This window comes from Manis pentadactyla, chromosome 4 (assembly GCF_030020395.1).
Source record: "Manis pentadactyla isolate mManPen7 chromosome 4, mManPen7.hap1, whole genome shotgun sequence".
In the NCBI taxonomy this organism is placed as follows: Eukaryota; Metazoa; Chordata; class Mammalia; order Pholidota; family Manidae; genus Manis; species Manis pentadactyla.
Genome location: NC_080022.1, coordinates 72490006 through 72507979, shown reverse-complemented (window position 1 = coordinate 72507979; position 17974 = coordinate 72490006). Strand labels below are relative to the sequence as shown.

Genomic DNA, 17974 nt, shown 5'->3' with positions numbered 1-17974 from the left:
TCAACATGGATTCTTCCATATGATGTGGACATTTGATAAATATTTGCAGGTTGATCAATAAATTATTAGTAAAAATGGTCTTAACTAATTTTATAGATTTTTCCACATTTCTTCAGGTACATTTAAATATGAATCTATGAAACACTGAGATTAAACATTTTAAATACAAATAAGCATATTAAAATATGAAAAAGGTATAAATATAAGCATCCATAAAGCAAACATGTACAATAGGGGTTACAGTCAAATATTTCAATGTAATTAAAAGTATAAATTTTAAAAGCAGATAAGTCCAACTCACCTCTGTTCCCACAAAAAACTTTGTGCAGAAATCCTCTATTGGCTTGAGATGATTGACCAACCCACCTTCCAGATTCTGGTATGGTTTTATTTCTTCTGCCTTTATGGCTTTGCTCTGAGATAACACTTTGTCTTTCAGAGGCATATGGAGAGAGGAACACTTTGTCTTTCAGAGGCATTATGGTGAAATATCTTTTAAAATACAATTAAATTGTATTCTCTGTCCCTTGACACACACATCTGCCCCATTCCTTCCCCAATATGATGGGCGTAAGTCCAAGTATTTTAGGACTTCTAATTTAGCTTTCTTCAAACCAAAGCTTATGCAAGACCCCTTGCATATAAAATCAATCAAAGCTGCATTGCTGTGCTTAAAAGCTTCCTGGGTAGGAAGGGGGAGACCTCTGACTTTTTCAGGGTCTCTAAAAGGTTTCATGGCACACAGTTTGAAAATCACTTCCACGCATCTACATCATTTCAGAATTTTTACAGTAAAAATTGGATACAAAATACATCCTTTGGGTTATATCATCCTTGATTTTTCTCTTATTAAAATTTTCTAATCAAACACTCATGTCATTTTTATTCATTTGGCATCATATAGAAACTTTTCAAATAATTAAAGATGAGCCTGTTAAGTGTCAAAATTTCTTTAACTTCTAAAAAAAACATTCAAATGTATTACTTGTTTGTAATAAGCACCGAATATGGAACATAATTTAATGTTTTTTGATTAGCTTTGGTTTATTATTCATGAATGTCAATGATTGTATGATATGATAACTATAACTACACATGCAAACAGTAAGAGCATTAGCTAATCTGGGGGCTGAAATTCAAACATCATCTGGAACTTGTTTCTTTTTAAAAACATCTGATGTCATCTTGCTTTGATTCAAATGTTTCCTTAGGATCTAAAATCAATAAATGTTATTTATTGAAGCTTTGGAAAGAAGGGAAAAACATGAGGAAGATAACAAAAAGCATCCATTATTATGTCTTCCAGAAATAACTGCTATTAAAATATTGGTATATTTTCCTCTATTAATTTTTTGTGAATGTGTATATAAACAGATTCTTTTAATTAGATATTTAACTTTGTTTCCTGCTTTTCTATTCTTTTAATGATACATCTTGGGCATTTTCCCATGTCACTTATTAGTTTTTCTTTAAATGTGATATTAAATCTCTGGGATTTAATTAAATCTCTGGAAAGATGGCATTGAAATATAGGCCTACAAAACTCTCCTCACCACATCTCATCAATACATCCCCTGGATTATATCACCCATAGGAAAACAAACATATACATGGAAACTAAAATAGGGGAAGAAAACTTCATCTATAATAAAAATACATATTGCACTTTCAAAAAACTTTAGCATAATTCTGGACAAAAGTAAAAAATAATTATCATGATTTAGTTAACCAACACTTCCTTGCTTTGGGATCTACATATTTTGAGGACTCTCTTTTCCCCTTAGGTAAGATATTAAAAACAAGTATCAAAGTAAGCCAAATATGGAAACAGACCTTTAAATAGCTGTATTACAAAATGGCAATCAACATTTCAGAAATAATTAGGCAGTCTATCCCATTGTTCTTAATAAAATGTATTATTGATAATACATTTACAAAGAGTAAAAAGGCATTTGTATCTCTTTAATACATAAAGTCATTAAAATGTTTATTTAAAATTCTTCATTCATCTCTACATCTGTTTTTCTTTTTGAAAATAATGTATATAAATATGTTAGTAGTATAGACATATATATAATTTGTAAATAATACATGTTCATTGGGAATATGTGCTCAAAAGTTTTTCCTGAGAGGGTGAAAAATGGAAAAGTTTGGGGTCCTCTGGTCAAACAAGGGCAGCCAAGAGCCTGATCCAGGGCTTGGTACTAGTAATGCTAAGGAAGAGGCAAATTGGGGATTGCAAGGAAGACCTAATTATCCTGAGCAAGAAACTGGACCTGTGGACCTGAGGTGACAGTCAGGGGTGACTCAAATTAGAGATTCTGTTCTGTATACATTGATTTTAAGGGAAAAGACAGGGTTCAAATCTAGGAGAAGGCATGAGGGGAGGGGAGGGGAGGGGAGGATTCTCAACAGAGGTAAGAAAGTAAACCAGGTTACCAAAGGGAGAGTGTTAACAGGGAAAGTACACAGCTGAAGTTAAGAGTTTGAGGTACATTCATGATGAGGGGGCAGCAGCATGAAGGAGACAGGAGAGAAGACAGGGGAGAGGAATTGAAGAAGTTCATAAAAGAAAACAGAAGCCAAGGAAGCTAGGAGCTCCAAGAAAAGGGGCTTCATGGATAGTGTCTAAGGTGGTCACGTCAAAGAGGATGAGACCAGAGAAAAATGTTATCATCAGCTGCGTTGATTCAGACTTGCCTGGAATGATTTGGATATTTACTCAATTCAATGTCATCCTCAGAGGCCATGAATTTTCTGTCACCAGGGATAGTAATAATGGCAGTTCACATTTATTAAATGCTTGCTACTTGCCAGACTCTAAACTGTATGTCCTATATGAACCATTTCATTCAGTCCTCACAATAACTCCTGAGTTGGTAAAGTGTCAGTTGCCCTTCAATGATGAGTAAACTGAGACTCAGAGAGATCAGGTAGCTTGCCCGATGCCTCACACACGGCGGCCAACATTTGTGGGTTGACAATGGGCTCTTCTTAGCTCTTTACATGCATTATCTCATTCTATATTCACAATACTCTATGAGGTAGTTACCTTTACTAGTTAGTGCCCTTATCATCGTCTCTCTTTTCAAACAGGTGAAAAAAAAAAAAAGTAAGGCACAGAGAGGTAAAATAATTTGACCTGGTCAAATAATAAATAGTGGCTTTGGGACCTAAACCCAGACCATCAACTCCAAATCCACATCTTTAACTACTCTGTCACATTACTTAGAATTAACAGAGGCTGTGAAGGCAATTCCAAAAGAGGGATTCCAAAACAATTTAGAGCAAAGGCTTCCTCATTAGAATAAATACACAACTTCTAAAAGGACTACAGTTGACTTCTGAACATGACTTTGAACTGTGCTTGTCCACTTGTACACGAGTTTTTTTTTCAGTAAAAATATTGGAAAAGCTTTTGGAAATTTGTCAGAATTTGAAAAACCATTTTCTTTTCTGTAGCCAATTTTATTGTAAGAGCACAATATTTAATACATATAATATACAAAATACATGTTAACCAACTGTTTATGTTATCTGTAAGGCTTCCGACCAATGGTACTCTCTTAGTGGTTAAATTCTGGGGGACTCAAAAGGTACATACGAATTTTTGGGCGGTGGTGGTCAGTGCCCCTAACCCCCAGGTGTTCAAGGGTCAACTGTGCTTAGAAGGGCACTGACTTTTTTGGATCCAACACGGCAGGCATAGGGCTAATGGCCTGTGGCCACTAGATGGCAACAGAGTACCAGACACTATGGTCTTGTGACAGAACCGAAAGGAGGGTCAATAAGCAAAATGTGGTCAAGAAGCGTGTAAGTGTACTCTGGTCAACATGTCTACATCTGGCAGTGTGTCCAAAGGAACTCCAAAAGACCACAGTTAGATCTCAAAGTCCTAAGAGCTAGCCATACACAAGAGGAAGGACATTGACATAGTAACTGCCTTTAGGATTAAGAGGCATATGTTCGCAAGATCCATGGGATTAAACAAATGAAATTTAATTCTCCCCAGGCCTTGTGGTATTGCCTGTAACATGGCCTTCTGAACACACACAGAGGGACATGACCACCTATAGTCTTAGCTGAGGATCTAAAAACATGTCCATTCCCTTTACAAACTCATTTGGCCAAACATGCCTTTCTCTAAGAAACATCCACAAAATGACCTGGCCTGGAAAGAAAACATTCATTTGATGCGGAGTATTCCTATTTGATAACATTTGGCACATACTTCAAGATTTTTCATTTTAGACGAACAGATGGATGCAGATATATATTTGTTACTTTTTTAGTGTCTATCTCCCCAGAATATAAGCCTTATAAAAGCAAAGACTTGCCTTTTCATAGCTGTATCCTCAGAGCCTGGCACTTTGCAGGAATTTAATAAATGTTTTAAATAAACATAGATACATAAGTATACAGATAACAGCATAAAAATTATTCTTTAAAAAATTAAAAGATCACAATATTTCTAAGCAATGCTTCTGACCACATTTAGCTTTATGCAGCTACTCCTTGGTTTTAACTGTGCCTATACTAAAATGAAATATAATATTCTTTAAGGAAAAAGGAAAGGCTCCTAAATATGAAATGGTAGCATATTTCAGGCAGTCTTCAGAAAGAGGTAGGCTAGGAGTCTGATACTTGTAAAGAAATGAAGGATCAATGGAAACTACACTCACTTGAAGAACAATAAAGTTTAGATTCACTTGTTATAAATAAAAAGAAGATGTAGTCCTATCTCACAATGAAGTTTTATTAAAACACTTTAGAGAGAATTCTGCTTTTGGCCCAGATGGAGCAACTGGGATTTGACTTAAGCTCTCTCACCTAAAACAACCTAAAAAATAGGCAAAATATATGAAGCAATGTTTTTCAAGACACTGACATCAGACCACAGAGGACATTGATCCCTGAAAGATGAGAGAAAAAAAGAGATGAGAGTTTTAAATCTAACCATATCAACAATCATAGTAAATGCAGAAGCTCTAAATGTCCCAAGTAAAAGACAGATTATCATACTGGACTAAAAAAAGAAACAAGACTCACAAGAAATGCATGTCAAATAGAAACAAAAGACATGAATAGATTAAAAGTAAAAGCATGAAAAGATATACCACATGAATGTGAACCAAAAGAAAACTGGATGGCTATAGTAACATTAGACAGAGTTTATTTTAGAGTAAAGGATATTACCAATTCATTAAGAGGACATAACAATCCTAAATATTTACGTATCTAGTAATAGAGCTTCAAAATACATGAAGCAAAAATGAGAACTATAAGAAGAAATAGACAAATACACAATTGTAGTCAGACTTCAGTGCTGCTCTCTCAACAATTAATAGAACAAGGAGACTGAAGATTAAAAAGGATATAGAAAATTTAAAGAATACTATCAGTCAGCCAAACTGACCTGTTGACATTGGTGGACCATTCCATCCAGCCACAACAGATACACCATCTCTTAAAGTGAACATGGCACATTTCCAAGATAGACCAAGTACGGTCATATAAGTCATATAAAATATGTTCCCTGATTACAATGGTATTAAATTAGATATCAGTAATAGAAAGATCTCTGGAAAATCCCAACAATTTGTAAACTAAACAACACACTTGTAAGTAACCCATGAGCATAAGAAGAAATCCCGAGAATTTAGAAAGTATGTTGAGCTGAATAAAAATGACCACATAATATATAAAAACGTGTGGGTTGCTGCAAAGCTGTACTTAGGAGGAAAAATTATAGCACTAAACACCTATATTACAAAAGTTCTCAAGTCAGCAACCTCAGCTTTCACCTTAAGAAGCTAGAAGAAGAGCAAATTAAATCCAAAGTAAATGGAAGAAAGTAAATAATAAAGATTAGAGCACAAGTCAATGAAATAGAAAACAGAAGAATAATACAAAGAGCAAGCGAGAGAAAGAAAAATCCATACCTAGTTGGCTCATCTGATGAATTCTACCGAACATGTAACAGAAATAATGCTGATTCTAAATAAACTTTTCCAGAAAAATGGGAACAAAAAAGGACATTCTTCCCAATTTATTCTTTGAGGTCAGAATTACCAAAACCAAAAACATTGTAAGGAATAAAAACTATAGACTGATGTCCCTTATGAACATAGATGAAAAAATTCTTAACAAAATTTTAGCAAACTGAAGCCAACAATGTAGTAGAAGTATACTACATTACAAGCAAGTGAGGGAAATCCCACAACTGCAGGAATCATTTAACATTCAAAAATTAGTCAAAGTGGTTCATCATATTAATAAGCTTACAAAGAAAAAAAAGCATATGATCATCTCAAAAGATGCAGAAAAAGCTTTTGACAAAATCCAAGAGTGATTTGTGTATAGAAGATAAATTTTTTCAATCTGCTAAAGGGTTCTATGAAAACCTTACAGGTAACACTGAACTTAACGGTGAAACACTGAATGCCTTCTCCCTAAGATCTGGATCAAAATAAGGTTGTCCTCTCTCACCATTTCTATATGACATTCTGGAGGTGCCAGCCAGTGCTTGGGTAAGAAAAATATTGTGCCAATCAGAAAAGAAGTAAAACTGTCCTTTCTGGCAGAAGGCATTATGATTTATATAGAAAACCCAATAAATCTATAAATATGCCAGTGTAAGTAATGTGATCTTAGCAAGATTCTAGGATACAAAATCAATATGCAGAAATCAATTGTATTTTTATACACTGGCAACAGATAATCAGAAATCAAAAAACTAAAAGTATCATTTACACAGGCATCAAAATATGGCATAGAGATAAATTTGTCAAAAGAGATAAAAGACCTGTACACTGGAAACTATAAAACTTCATTGAGAAATTAAGAGCTTAGATAAGCTGTTCAGTGGAACAGATAGAAAGTTCAGAAATAGACTTACAGGTATTTGGACAAGTGATTTTTGACAAAGATGCAAAATCAATCCAGTGGAAAGAGGATAGTGTTTTCAACAAATGGTGCTCGGACACCATGCACAAAACAACTCTGATCCATAAGTTGTGCATAAACAAAAATTAACTCTTTAAGGATCATAAGCTTATTATGAAACTATGGAACTCCTAGAAAAAAAAAATAACCCAAAGTCAGGCAAGGATTTCTTAAATTCACAACAAAATCATGATTCACAAGAAAACAAATTGATAAATTGGACTTCCTCAAAATTAAAGACTCATGTTTTTCCAAAGACAGTGTTATGAGAATAACACAGTACCTTAACAGAGAGTAAATCACAGACTGGGAGAAAATATTTGCAAATCATACATCTGATAAAAGACAAGCAGGCAGAATATATTAAGAACTCTCAAAGCTCAATAATAAGAAGACAAATAGCACAACTAAAAATTGGACAAAATAATTGGACACTTCACCAAAGAAGACATACAGACAGCAAATAAGTACATGAAAATACACTCAATGTCTTTCGTCATCAGGTAAATGCAAATGAGGCATCACACCCATATGTTAGAGTTATTAATGTAAAAAGACTAACCATAATGACTGTTCATGAGATGTGGAAAAACTGGAACTCTCATACACTGCTGGTTGTAATGTAAAATGGTACAACCACTTTGGAAAATACTTCATCAGTTTCTTAGAAAGTCAAACACACCTATCATATGATCTAATCATTCCATTCCTGGGTGTTTACACCAGCAAATGAAAGGACATGTCTGTACAAAGACTCGTACATGACTGTTAACAGAAGCTTTATTTGCAATAGCCCTAAGCTGAAAGCAATCCAAATAGCCATCAACAGGTGAGAAGATAAACATCTGAGGTATATCCGTACAATGAAATACTGCTCAGGAATAAAAAGGTATGAATTATTGATATACACAGCAACATAGTTGAATCCCAAAATAATGCTGATTGAAAGAAGCCAGACAAAAAAAGAGGATGTATGATTTTCATACATACTGTATGATTTACATAAAATTCTAGAAAATGCAAACTGATAGTGACAGAATGCAAATCAGTGATAGCCTGGGGATGGAGATGGACGAGGTGCCAGAGGGAGGGATTATAAAGGAATCTCTGTATGAGTGAAGTTCTGGGAGCGAGGTACATGCTCATTGTCTTGAGTACAGGAATGGTTTCATGGGTATTTAATATGTCAAAACATGTCAAATTGAACACTTCAACGTGCATTTTATTGTGTATCAATTATACCTCAATAACGTTAAAAGTGAGTAATGGAAAAAAACACACTTTAAAAGACATAGTGGTAGCCTTATTATATACTGGGTAATAGCAGTAACATCCTCATGATTATTTGTTTTTATTAGGTTAAAAAATAAGACTAGGTAGGGCATTTAATGAGTTATTTTTTTTACAAGTGGCATTAACCTCTCTAGGTCTTGGTTTTCTTGTTTATAGAATGGTAATGAAAATTCCCAGCTTGCAGGATTGCTCTGATCATTAGCATTTGTTTTACTCACAGCTGTACCCTCACAGCCTAGCATGAAATAAGCACTTCATAAATATCTGTTAAATGAATGAAAGCATGTGCAATATTAGCACAGTACCTGACCCATGGCTGGAATTCAATGAACTGTTACCAAGAGGAGGATCTTAGATTGATCTTAAATTGATTCCCTCTGGAATGAAGCAGGCCCAAATACATAAAAGACATGCAATGTTTTAATATTACTTTGAAAATATCTATAAAAATTTAGTGATTCCATTTTTCTTTTGGCATGAGTTCTTGGGTCGTATGTGTGAGAAACAGTACTTCAAAGTGAATTTTGCCCAAGCAGGGTATCAAATATGTAATGTTTTTCATAGATGTCCTATCTATGAAACATGAGGCAATTTACAAATGGAAATCCTTTTGATAAAGCAAATGTTTGGAAAATACTTCAGTTGCTAATTATTCTAGTAGTTTAGTTATGCATTGCTCTCAAAGTCGGATGTTCATGTGCTCCATTATTTTAATAGTTTTGACAGCTTAAATGTACACAATGTACACACACTTTAATGAATTCATCAAAGATATACAGGTTGAGTTGAGATAGATTTAAAAGTCAGTTGTTTTCTCTTTACTCGGTTTTATCATGGTGCTGTACAAATATTAATTTTCCTGTTACATTCTGATTGAGAATGGTAATTTGTTTCTTAGCACTTCATAACTTATTTTGCTAGACTTGAGATATGTTGCATTCTATAGAATTATTCTTTAAGCATATCCATATTTATCAGTGGACTCCATTAGATTTAATGTAATGAGTTTTCAAAAATACATCAATGTGCTCAATAAATGTTGTGAAACTAAATTGAACTGAATTCTGCCAAATCATTTTTGTGTGTATAGGCAATTTTATTGTGTTGGCTATAGATAGTATATCCATCATAAAGCTCCATATTGGAGGGTTTAGTTTTCTGTATTCTTTTTACAAATTAGGCTGTCAGAGCAAGTAACTCACCTTAAACATAGGGCATTACTAACATTCAAACTATCAAATGCATTTTTAATAAAAAGAGGCAATTACCTTGTGTTCTGTAAAGGAGATGGTCTTCACTCAAGCTTATCTTGGTTGGGCAGTGGTCTAAACTTGTTTCACCTTTAGATAGCCTGACCTTTTGGGAGAACATACTGGATAGATTATCTCCACATACCCTTAAATTATCCAAGGATGATTTATTCTTCTTTTCCCTCTGCCCCCAGATTGCTGTTTCCCACCTTTTTCTCCTCCCTTCTCCATTCTCCCTAAGATTTCTAGTTGCTTTCCTTTATGAAAAGCACTTTAACCACTGTTTGCAAAACCATGCTATTCAAGGGAGCTTGTCCGGAGGCTCATTTCCAAATTACAAAGTCTTATGTGTTAATTTCTGAAAATGGTTTGTATTCTATACCATAATACATCTTTGTTAGCCTGAATATAAAATAATGGCTTGTTACCCTCGGGTGACCTTTTGTCTGTTTTTCTAAAACCATTTACAGCTCAGTAAATCCTACCCCAGAAAATTTCTAATGCTCTTTAATTTCTAATTTCTAATTTCTAATCCCATTTACGTCAGGAATATTCTCGCCACTCTGTGCTTCTCTTCCATTGAGGGCAAATACATAATGATGTAATTCTAGTGATACTTGTAAACCAAAGGAAAAGAAAAGTATTACGTTTGAATTTGATTCTAAAGAAAGAGTTATCAAAGTCAGAAATTCATTCATACTTCCCACAGCCAATTCTTTCTTAAATTAAAATGGGTTTTCTTCAAGCTCTGCCATTAGAAGTAAGTACAAATAATTTCTCTTTCAATTACTTTCAGTTTTGTTTGGTGATAGGTATTACAATACTGTTTGCTGCTAGTGATGTGCAAACTATGCAGACTTGATCTACAATAGCAGTAACTTTAGCTTTTCCGGGCTACCTTGAGAGCCTACCAATTTTCAAGCAGCTTCTGTGTAACTGAATAATTATTATACAAACCATTGCTAAGTTGAGCCTTGCTTATACATGAATAATTATCAATCTTGAGTTCACAATAACTGATTTCTGGCTGGACCCAGGCAGGCATCAAAATAATCTTCAATTAAAGAATTTATTAGTTGCATGAATACATGAATTGTGAAGTGCTGCATTAATTTGAGTTGCTGTACTTCTGGAGTGTGTGTATATACGTATGTTTATATATATACATTACATAGTGTATGCAAACAAATCGAGTGAACTAAATCCCATGTTACTTACCTTACTGAGAGGTTTCCAGGAGAGATCTAGATGCAAAAAAGTAGATGGTACATCAAAAGGAATTTCAATACTTTCTTCTTTCTTTTTCTCTGTTGGTTGAGGGGTTAAAGCTTTCTGTGGTCTGATATCCCAAAAACATATTGTGCTTTAAAAAAAAGTTTATGTTTTATTATTTTATCAAGTACAAATAAGAGAAGTAACCTCAGAACCACCATACTTGCTACACATTAGCAATGCGATTGTGGCTGTTTTTTAATACCTCTGAAACTAAGATTTTTATGAAATGGGACTGTTTGGAATTTTCTATTTTAGAGCTTTATAGAGTTTATAGGGTTAGTTAACGACTTTGCTGGTATTGAGACTAATATATATGAGGATCGAGCCTTGACATTGACACAATCTTTTTTTTTAACATAACAGCTTTATTCACATATAACTCCTACCACAAAATTCACCCATTTAAAGTGCACAATTTGATGGTTGTGCAACCATCACCACAGTCAATTTTAGATTTTCATCACCCCCAAAAAGAAACTCTCTACAGATTAGCAATTACTCCCCATTTTCCCCCAACCCTTCCCACCAGCCCTTGACAACCACTAATCTACTTCTTGTCACTATAGACTTGTCTATTCTGGACATTTCATATGAGGAATCACATAATATGTGTTTTTTTGAGACTGGCTTATTTCATTTAGCATATGCAAAGTTCATACATATTGTAGTATGTATCAATACCTCATTCCTTTGTATTACCAAATAATATTCTGGAATACAACACACTTTATTTTTCCATTCATCAGTTGATGGACTGATGAATGGATAAATAAGTTTTGGGTGTTTCCCTTTTTTGGTTATCATGAGTAATGCAGCTATGAACATTTGTGTTTAAGTTTGGTGTGGATGTAACTTTCATTTCTCTTGGGTATGTATCTAGAAACAGAATTGCTGGCTTGTATGCTAACTTCTATGTTTAATCTTTTGAGGAACTGTTTGTTTTCCAAAGCAACTGCATTGTTTTTCCATTCCCATCAACAACGTATGAGGATTCCAACTTCACCACCCTCTTGCTAACACCTATCATTTTCATGTTTTTTATTGTAAGCATCACAGTAGGTATGATGTGGTACCTCATCAAAATTGATTTTGATTTGCATTTGCTTGGGCTTTTGGTATAATATCTAGGAAATCACTCTCTAACTTAAATCCATGAACATTTTATACTCATGTTTATGCTTTTGTCTTAGAGTTCTATAGTGCTAGCTCTTACATTTAGGTCTTTATTACATTTTCAGTTAATTTTCATATACAGAATGAGGCATAAGGATCCAACTTCATTCTTTTGTGTGTAGGTATTCAGTTGTAGCAGCACAATTTGTTGAAAACACTAACCTTTCTCCATCAAATTGTCTTGGCATGCTTGTTGAAAATCAGTCAAACAGGCATATGGGTTGCTTTCTGGACTCTATTCCACTGTTTTATATGTCTATCCTTAGGCCAGTGTCAGTACATCTGTCTCTATAAATGTTAACTCTGTAGAATGTTTTTAGAGATCAGGAAGTATGAATCTTCCAATTCTGTTTTCTTTTTTGTCAAGATTGTTTACCTATTTTAGGTCTCCCTGTGATTTTGATTTGCTTTTCCATGATAGCTGATGACATTGAGAATCTTTTCATATGCTTATTGGCCATTTGCATTTCTTTTTGGGGGAAATGTCTATGAACAATATTTGCTCATTTTTAAATTGGGTTATTTTCTTTTTATTGTTGAGTTATAAGAGTTCTTTTTATATTCTGGATAGAAATCTCTTATCATATAGATGAGTTGCAAATATTTTCTCCCTTTCTGTGGATTGCCTTCAATTTCTTGATAATGCCATTTGAAGCACAAGTTTTTAATTTTGATGATGTCCAATTTATCTTTTTTTTCTTTTATTCCTTGTGTGTTTGGTGTCACATACAAGAGGCATAATATATAGATACATACATCATATATAATTTTTATAGTGAAAATAACACATACACAGATGAGGTTGGATTTAATGTGTTTGGTAAATAGTAGGCATTGAGTAGGGTTATTTCTCCTTCACATGTTGATTATGAAAATCAAGTGAGATAATGAATGTGAAAATTCTTTATAAAGTTCCACATTAATATAGAGTATTGTTTTTAGTGCAAAAAATTTGGTAAAAATTTATATTGATACTTGTATGGTACTTTAGAATAAAAGTGTCTTGTATTGTGTGAAAAATGTGATGAGAATGGCAAAGGATATTTGATATTGGCTCAATAATTTCTATCACTAAGGATATGAGTAACCTGATTAATGAATTTAAGATATTAAAGAATTTAGATGTGTAAGTTAAAGTTTTTAGAAAATCAGATAACTCAGGTAAGACTAACAAAACTTTTATTCATGTGAATTACTTAGTATCAATCATTTATTCTTCTTAGTGAATAGTTAAAATCAATGAAAATATTAATAATTTTTAAGTTGTTAAAACATAAATACTTGGGAAAATACCACAATAAGATAATAAGAACTTTTTAAAAATATAATTATAGCTGGTTTAAAACTCTTTTCCAAATTACAAGACTCTTCTTGAATCTCACTTGTAGCATTAATTTGCCTTAATTAATGAATTGATTGTGAATTAATGAATTAATGAAATGATTTTGCTAAAAACAGATAACTTCAGTTGAACTTAATGCAAAAATCAGTCACATATTCTTAATTAATGAAACTGTATTTTATCTTATTCTATATTATTATAAGAACCTTAGTTTGGCTGAACTATAAATGTTAGGACTATGAGTTTTCCAGATAAGTAAAAGTTAGCTTCTATGTATTTAAAAAGAAGCATAAACTTAAAAAAAATGTTAACAACATTTGAAGGAATTATTTCCAGTATATTCCAGAATATAATCAAGGACCTGTACCTTCAATATAAAACATGTACTATTTTAAGTCTGTTCAGTGCTTCTATATGTTCTCCAAGGCTATAGAAGAACAGTATTGTTTTGTGTTCTGTTGTTTATAATCAACATCATACCACAAGCATTTCTTCATGACATTGTAACATAATCTTAATTGTTGCTCAGTGTTTCATATGGCCTTATTGGTGCCATGTGTTGTTTTTACCTGGGCAGCAATCTCCTCACCACCACCACCACCCCCTTTTTTTTTTTAGGAAGAACATTCTAATTGTTTTCTGGGGACCTGCATCTCCCAGCTGCATGCAGTCAGGTTGGAACATTCAAGTTTCTCTGACATTTCTTCTCTATCCAAAGGGGTCTATTCACAATGTAACAGAAGTAAGTCAGACTGTCCTGTCAGTATGAAACCTCAACAGTGACGTAATGTTTGGCACTGACTCGTTCACATGGCAAAGGCTGGCCATTCATTTCTGCCATCCGAATCCGCTGGGCTCTTTCTGAGGCCTGAATTGGCTTTTTCTTTGATTGAGTAACATCATTACTATAGTATATATATAGTAATATTGCTTCATATAGTGTAGTATACTACAGTATACCTAGCTATGGTAAACAGTTACATATATAACTCATTATAAATAGATAGATAATATATTTACTTTCAGACCCTCATTTCCTCTATCTATAAGTATTTTTCAGGGTTGTTGTTAATGTAAAAATAGTTATAAAAATAACTAACCTATTAAAACACTTAGTAGTATTGGCATAAACTTCCAATAAATTTATTTCCCATAAATTTAATTTGTCCCTTTCAAGTAGCCATAGTCGATTTCTGTTGCTTGCAGTCACAGAACCTTACCCAATACATGCCCACAGGATTAATCATGTTGCCTCCATCCCTTGCCCATGGCTGCTGTTAATGTTACTTATGCCTTTGCTCGCTGTTCCACAACTGCTTTTGATGCTGTCAGCTTCTATGGCTTAAGGTGTCATTATTTCTGTTGGGATCAAAGCTATTTGGAATATAAAGTTTTGCCAGTATTTGGGTGATAGATAAACATTCTTCATATTTACTCCTTCATTATAAATTTTTAGTTCTCTAAATTGGGAGATTAATTCCATTTAAAAGATATTCTCCAACATAGTTACCGAACGGTTTATAAGACTTTTTAAAAATATGCAATAAAATGTACTTCTTCAATTTTAAAAAGGCCTTCCAAATTAAATGTTGTAATTTTTGTAATTATGAGACAAAACTGAATGTAAACAGCACATTGTAAACTTACAAATATCAGTAAGTGAAAAAGGAGAATAATTATGGATAATGTTATACATTATCAATCATGAAACCTACTTAATTCTTTTTACAACATATTTGTACCTATAAAAAGATTTTTTTAAACCAGCAACAGTCTGTAATATTCTGTCCTTTAGTTATATTACATTTAATTGCTACAACAAAGATTATTTAAGGATCAGAGAAAGACAATGATTTTAGAAGCATCTAAGAATAAAGAATTTGTTTTATGAAAACATATTGGATAATGTTAAAAATAACACAGTGATATTGTGAATTATAATAAGATATAAATTCATTCTTCATCCCCATTTCTAGGGCAGAGCTTCCAAAACCTTTGGAATATCCTAAGTGTGGAGAGTGATAAGGTGTCTTTTGTTATATTAATGAGGTGACTTTGGAAATCAGGAAGGATGGGGGCTGGTTGCCAAGGGAGCAGATCAGAGGGGCGGAACTGTCAGTCTTTGGTGAATACGTGGAGGCGCCCAGAGTGGTGCACCTGCAGAGGACCTGGAAGCTCCACGCCCTTTCCCCATGCCTTGCCCTGTGTGTATCTCTTCTGTCTGACTGCTCCTGAGTTATATCCTTTTATAATAACCCAGTAATCTAGTAGGGCAATGTTTTTCTGAGTTCTGTGAGCCATTTCAGCAAAGTAAGCAAACCTGAGGAGTGGGTCGAAGGAACCTCTGATTTACAGGCAGCTGGTTGAAGTGCCCGTATCCACTTGCATCTAAAGTGGATTGGAGGGTAGTCTTGTGGGACTGAGCCCTTAAACTGTGAGATTTCATGCTATCTCTGTGTAGATGGTGTCAGAATTGGGAAAACTGGTGAATTGTAGGACACGCAGGTGGTGACCCGGAACTGCTTGAGGAGTGGGGGAACCTCCCCAGAACTCCCTTGCATATGTTGAAATTAAGGCCGAGAACACTAAACAAGGACATACCAATCTGCTGAACACGTGACAAGTTGACAGCACAATCCACTTCGATTCTCAAAGACAGAACCCAGTCTGTCAATCTATTAAAAACAAAAAAGCAAGTTTTGTGTATCTAGAACAGTAATGCCCTTTTTCTCATAGATTGTTACCTTTCAGATTTTTCCTCTAAATTTTTATTAAAAAAACATAACACTATCTCAGAAATTTGGAAAATAGAAGGCTTTAAAATCAAATTTAATTCTGCCTTAACTAGTTTTCCAGTCTTTTTTCAAACATTTTTACGTAATTTTAATTAGCATGCTTATAAACTTCTGTACTGAGATATTTCAGTTAATAAAATGTGAACACTTGTGTACTCATAAGTCATTCTAATAGTTTTCTAATATATAAAAGATGTATCATAATTGCATTATCCATTATTATTAGAAATGTAGGTTGTTACGGTTTTTTGCTATTAATTGTGGAACATAGAAATTTTGTGAGTGTTAACCAGGTAAGATCAATAGAAAAGAAGCTCAGTGTTAGATTAGATAGTAACACTTCAGTAATTAGTGCTTGACTCTGCTAGCACACTGAGGGAGTCCAAGATGGTTAATGGCTCCGCGGGGTCCTAGAGGTCCAAAATTCCGGTCAGCTAGCTCTCAAACTAGGTGGAAGGTTTTGTGCAACCTATGAAGGTGCCACTCTTGAATTAATAGAGAAACATGACTTTTCCCAATTCCCTACCTTCTTAGTAACAAACAAGAAGTAACAAACAAGTGGAAATTGGTGACTGCTGCCAACTTCCACTTGGATCTGAGAAACAATGCAGATCCATGTCGCCTCTTTCTACTGAGCCTTTCCTGTTGTATGAAGCGTGAGACCCCAAAAGTGTACTTGCTCTGGAGTTTTATGGTTTAAGGATTATTTTAAAACCCCATAATAATATTACAACAGTTTAGAAAATAGAAGGTTTTAAAATCAAACGTAATTCTACTTTATATTATTCTTTTCCAGTCTTCTTTTGTGGATATACTTTGATATGTTTTCTTAAGGTGTAACATGTAATTTTGTATCTTGAGACACAGATTATTTCTTGGTATGAATTCCCAAAACTTGAATTACTGGTCAAAAGGTTTGAAAATTTGGATGAAAATGAAGAACCACCATTGACTGACTATATTCTTAAGATTTTATATTGGAACCATCAATGTTAGTTTACTGGTTTCACCATTTCATCTTCTTTAACACTAGAGTAGTATTTGAAATTCTCCTTCAAAAATTAAACAGGTTCAAAATAGCACATTATTGTTACTTTATTATTAATTTCTTTGATGTTAGAAAGGCTGAATGATTTTCATGTTTACCTACTATATATTTTTCAGTATATGTCTTTTGCTTATTTACAGGAAATTTTGTATTTACCATATTTGACACATATTTTTCTCCATTTTGTTATTTGTTCTTTATTTTTTAATTTAGAAATTTACATATGTATGTTTTGAATTTTTCAACACCTATTAGCTTAGAAAACTATTCACAATCCAGAAATACTATATTCTATTTTGATTTATTGTGTCTTTTCTGTGATTCATTTTTATTTAAATTTATGATCATCTGAATTAATTTGTGTGTGTGATGTGAGCTGAAATGGAATTGAAACAGAGCTTCTTGGAACAAAACAGGAGTAGACTCACAGAACCCAAGAATGGACTAACAGTTACTGAAGAGAAAGTGACGGGGAGGGTAGGTGGGAAGGGAGGGATAAGGGGATTAAGGGGCATCATGATTAGCACACATAATATAGGGGGGGCACGGGGAAGGCAGGATAGCACAGAGAAGACAAGTAGGATCTTACTATGTTGATGGGCAGTGATTATAATGGGGTACATGGTGGGGGCTTGATAATAGGGGGAATGTAGTAACCACAGTGTTGCTCATGTGAAACCTGAGCATAAGATTATATATTAATGACACCTTAAAAAAATAAATAAATAAAAATAAAGTATACAGCATGTTACTTTAATAAATTTATATGTTCTAAAAAAGAAAAGAGAAGCAACAGAGCTTTTTAACTTGAGTTGTAACTTCCATTACCACATGTTATACTTTAATAGATAAC

General features: G+C 33.7%; 1 protein-coding gene across 2 annotated transcripts in view; it reads right to left on the bottom strand.

Moving 5' to 3' along the window:
• The window catches only part of DNAI3 (dynein axonemal intermediate chain 3), a 90550-nt gene that overhangs the window by 15130 nt on the left and 57446 nt on the right, over positions 1 to 17974 (bottom strand). For both annotated transcript variants that reach the window (XM_036890312.2, XM_036890311.2), the window contains exons 14-17: positions 15880 to 15953; positions 10707 to 10851; positions 9507 to 9594; positions 302 to 432 (exon numbers count right to left, since the gene is read on the bottom strand). In XM_036890312.2, the coding sequence (XP_036746207.2) occupies positions 302 to 432; positions 9507 to 9594; positions 10707 to 10851; positions 15880 to 15953 (438 nt within the window). The remainder of the gene's footprint in view (positions 1 to 301; positions 433 to 9506; positions 9595 to 10706; positions 10852 to 15879; positions 15954 to 17974) is intronic.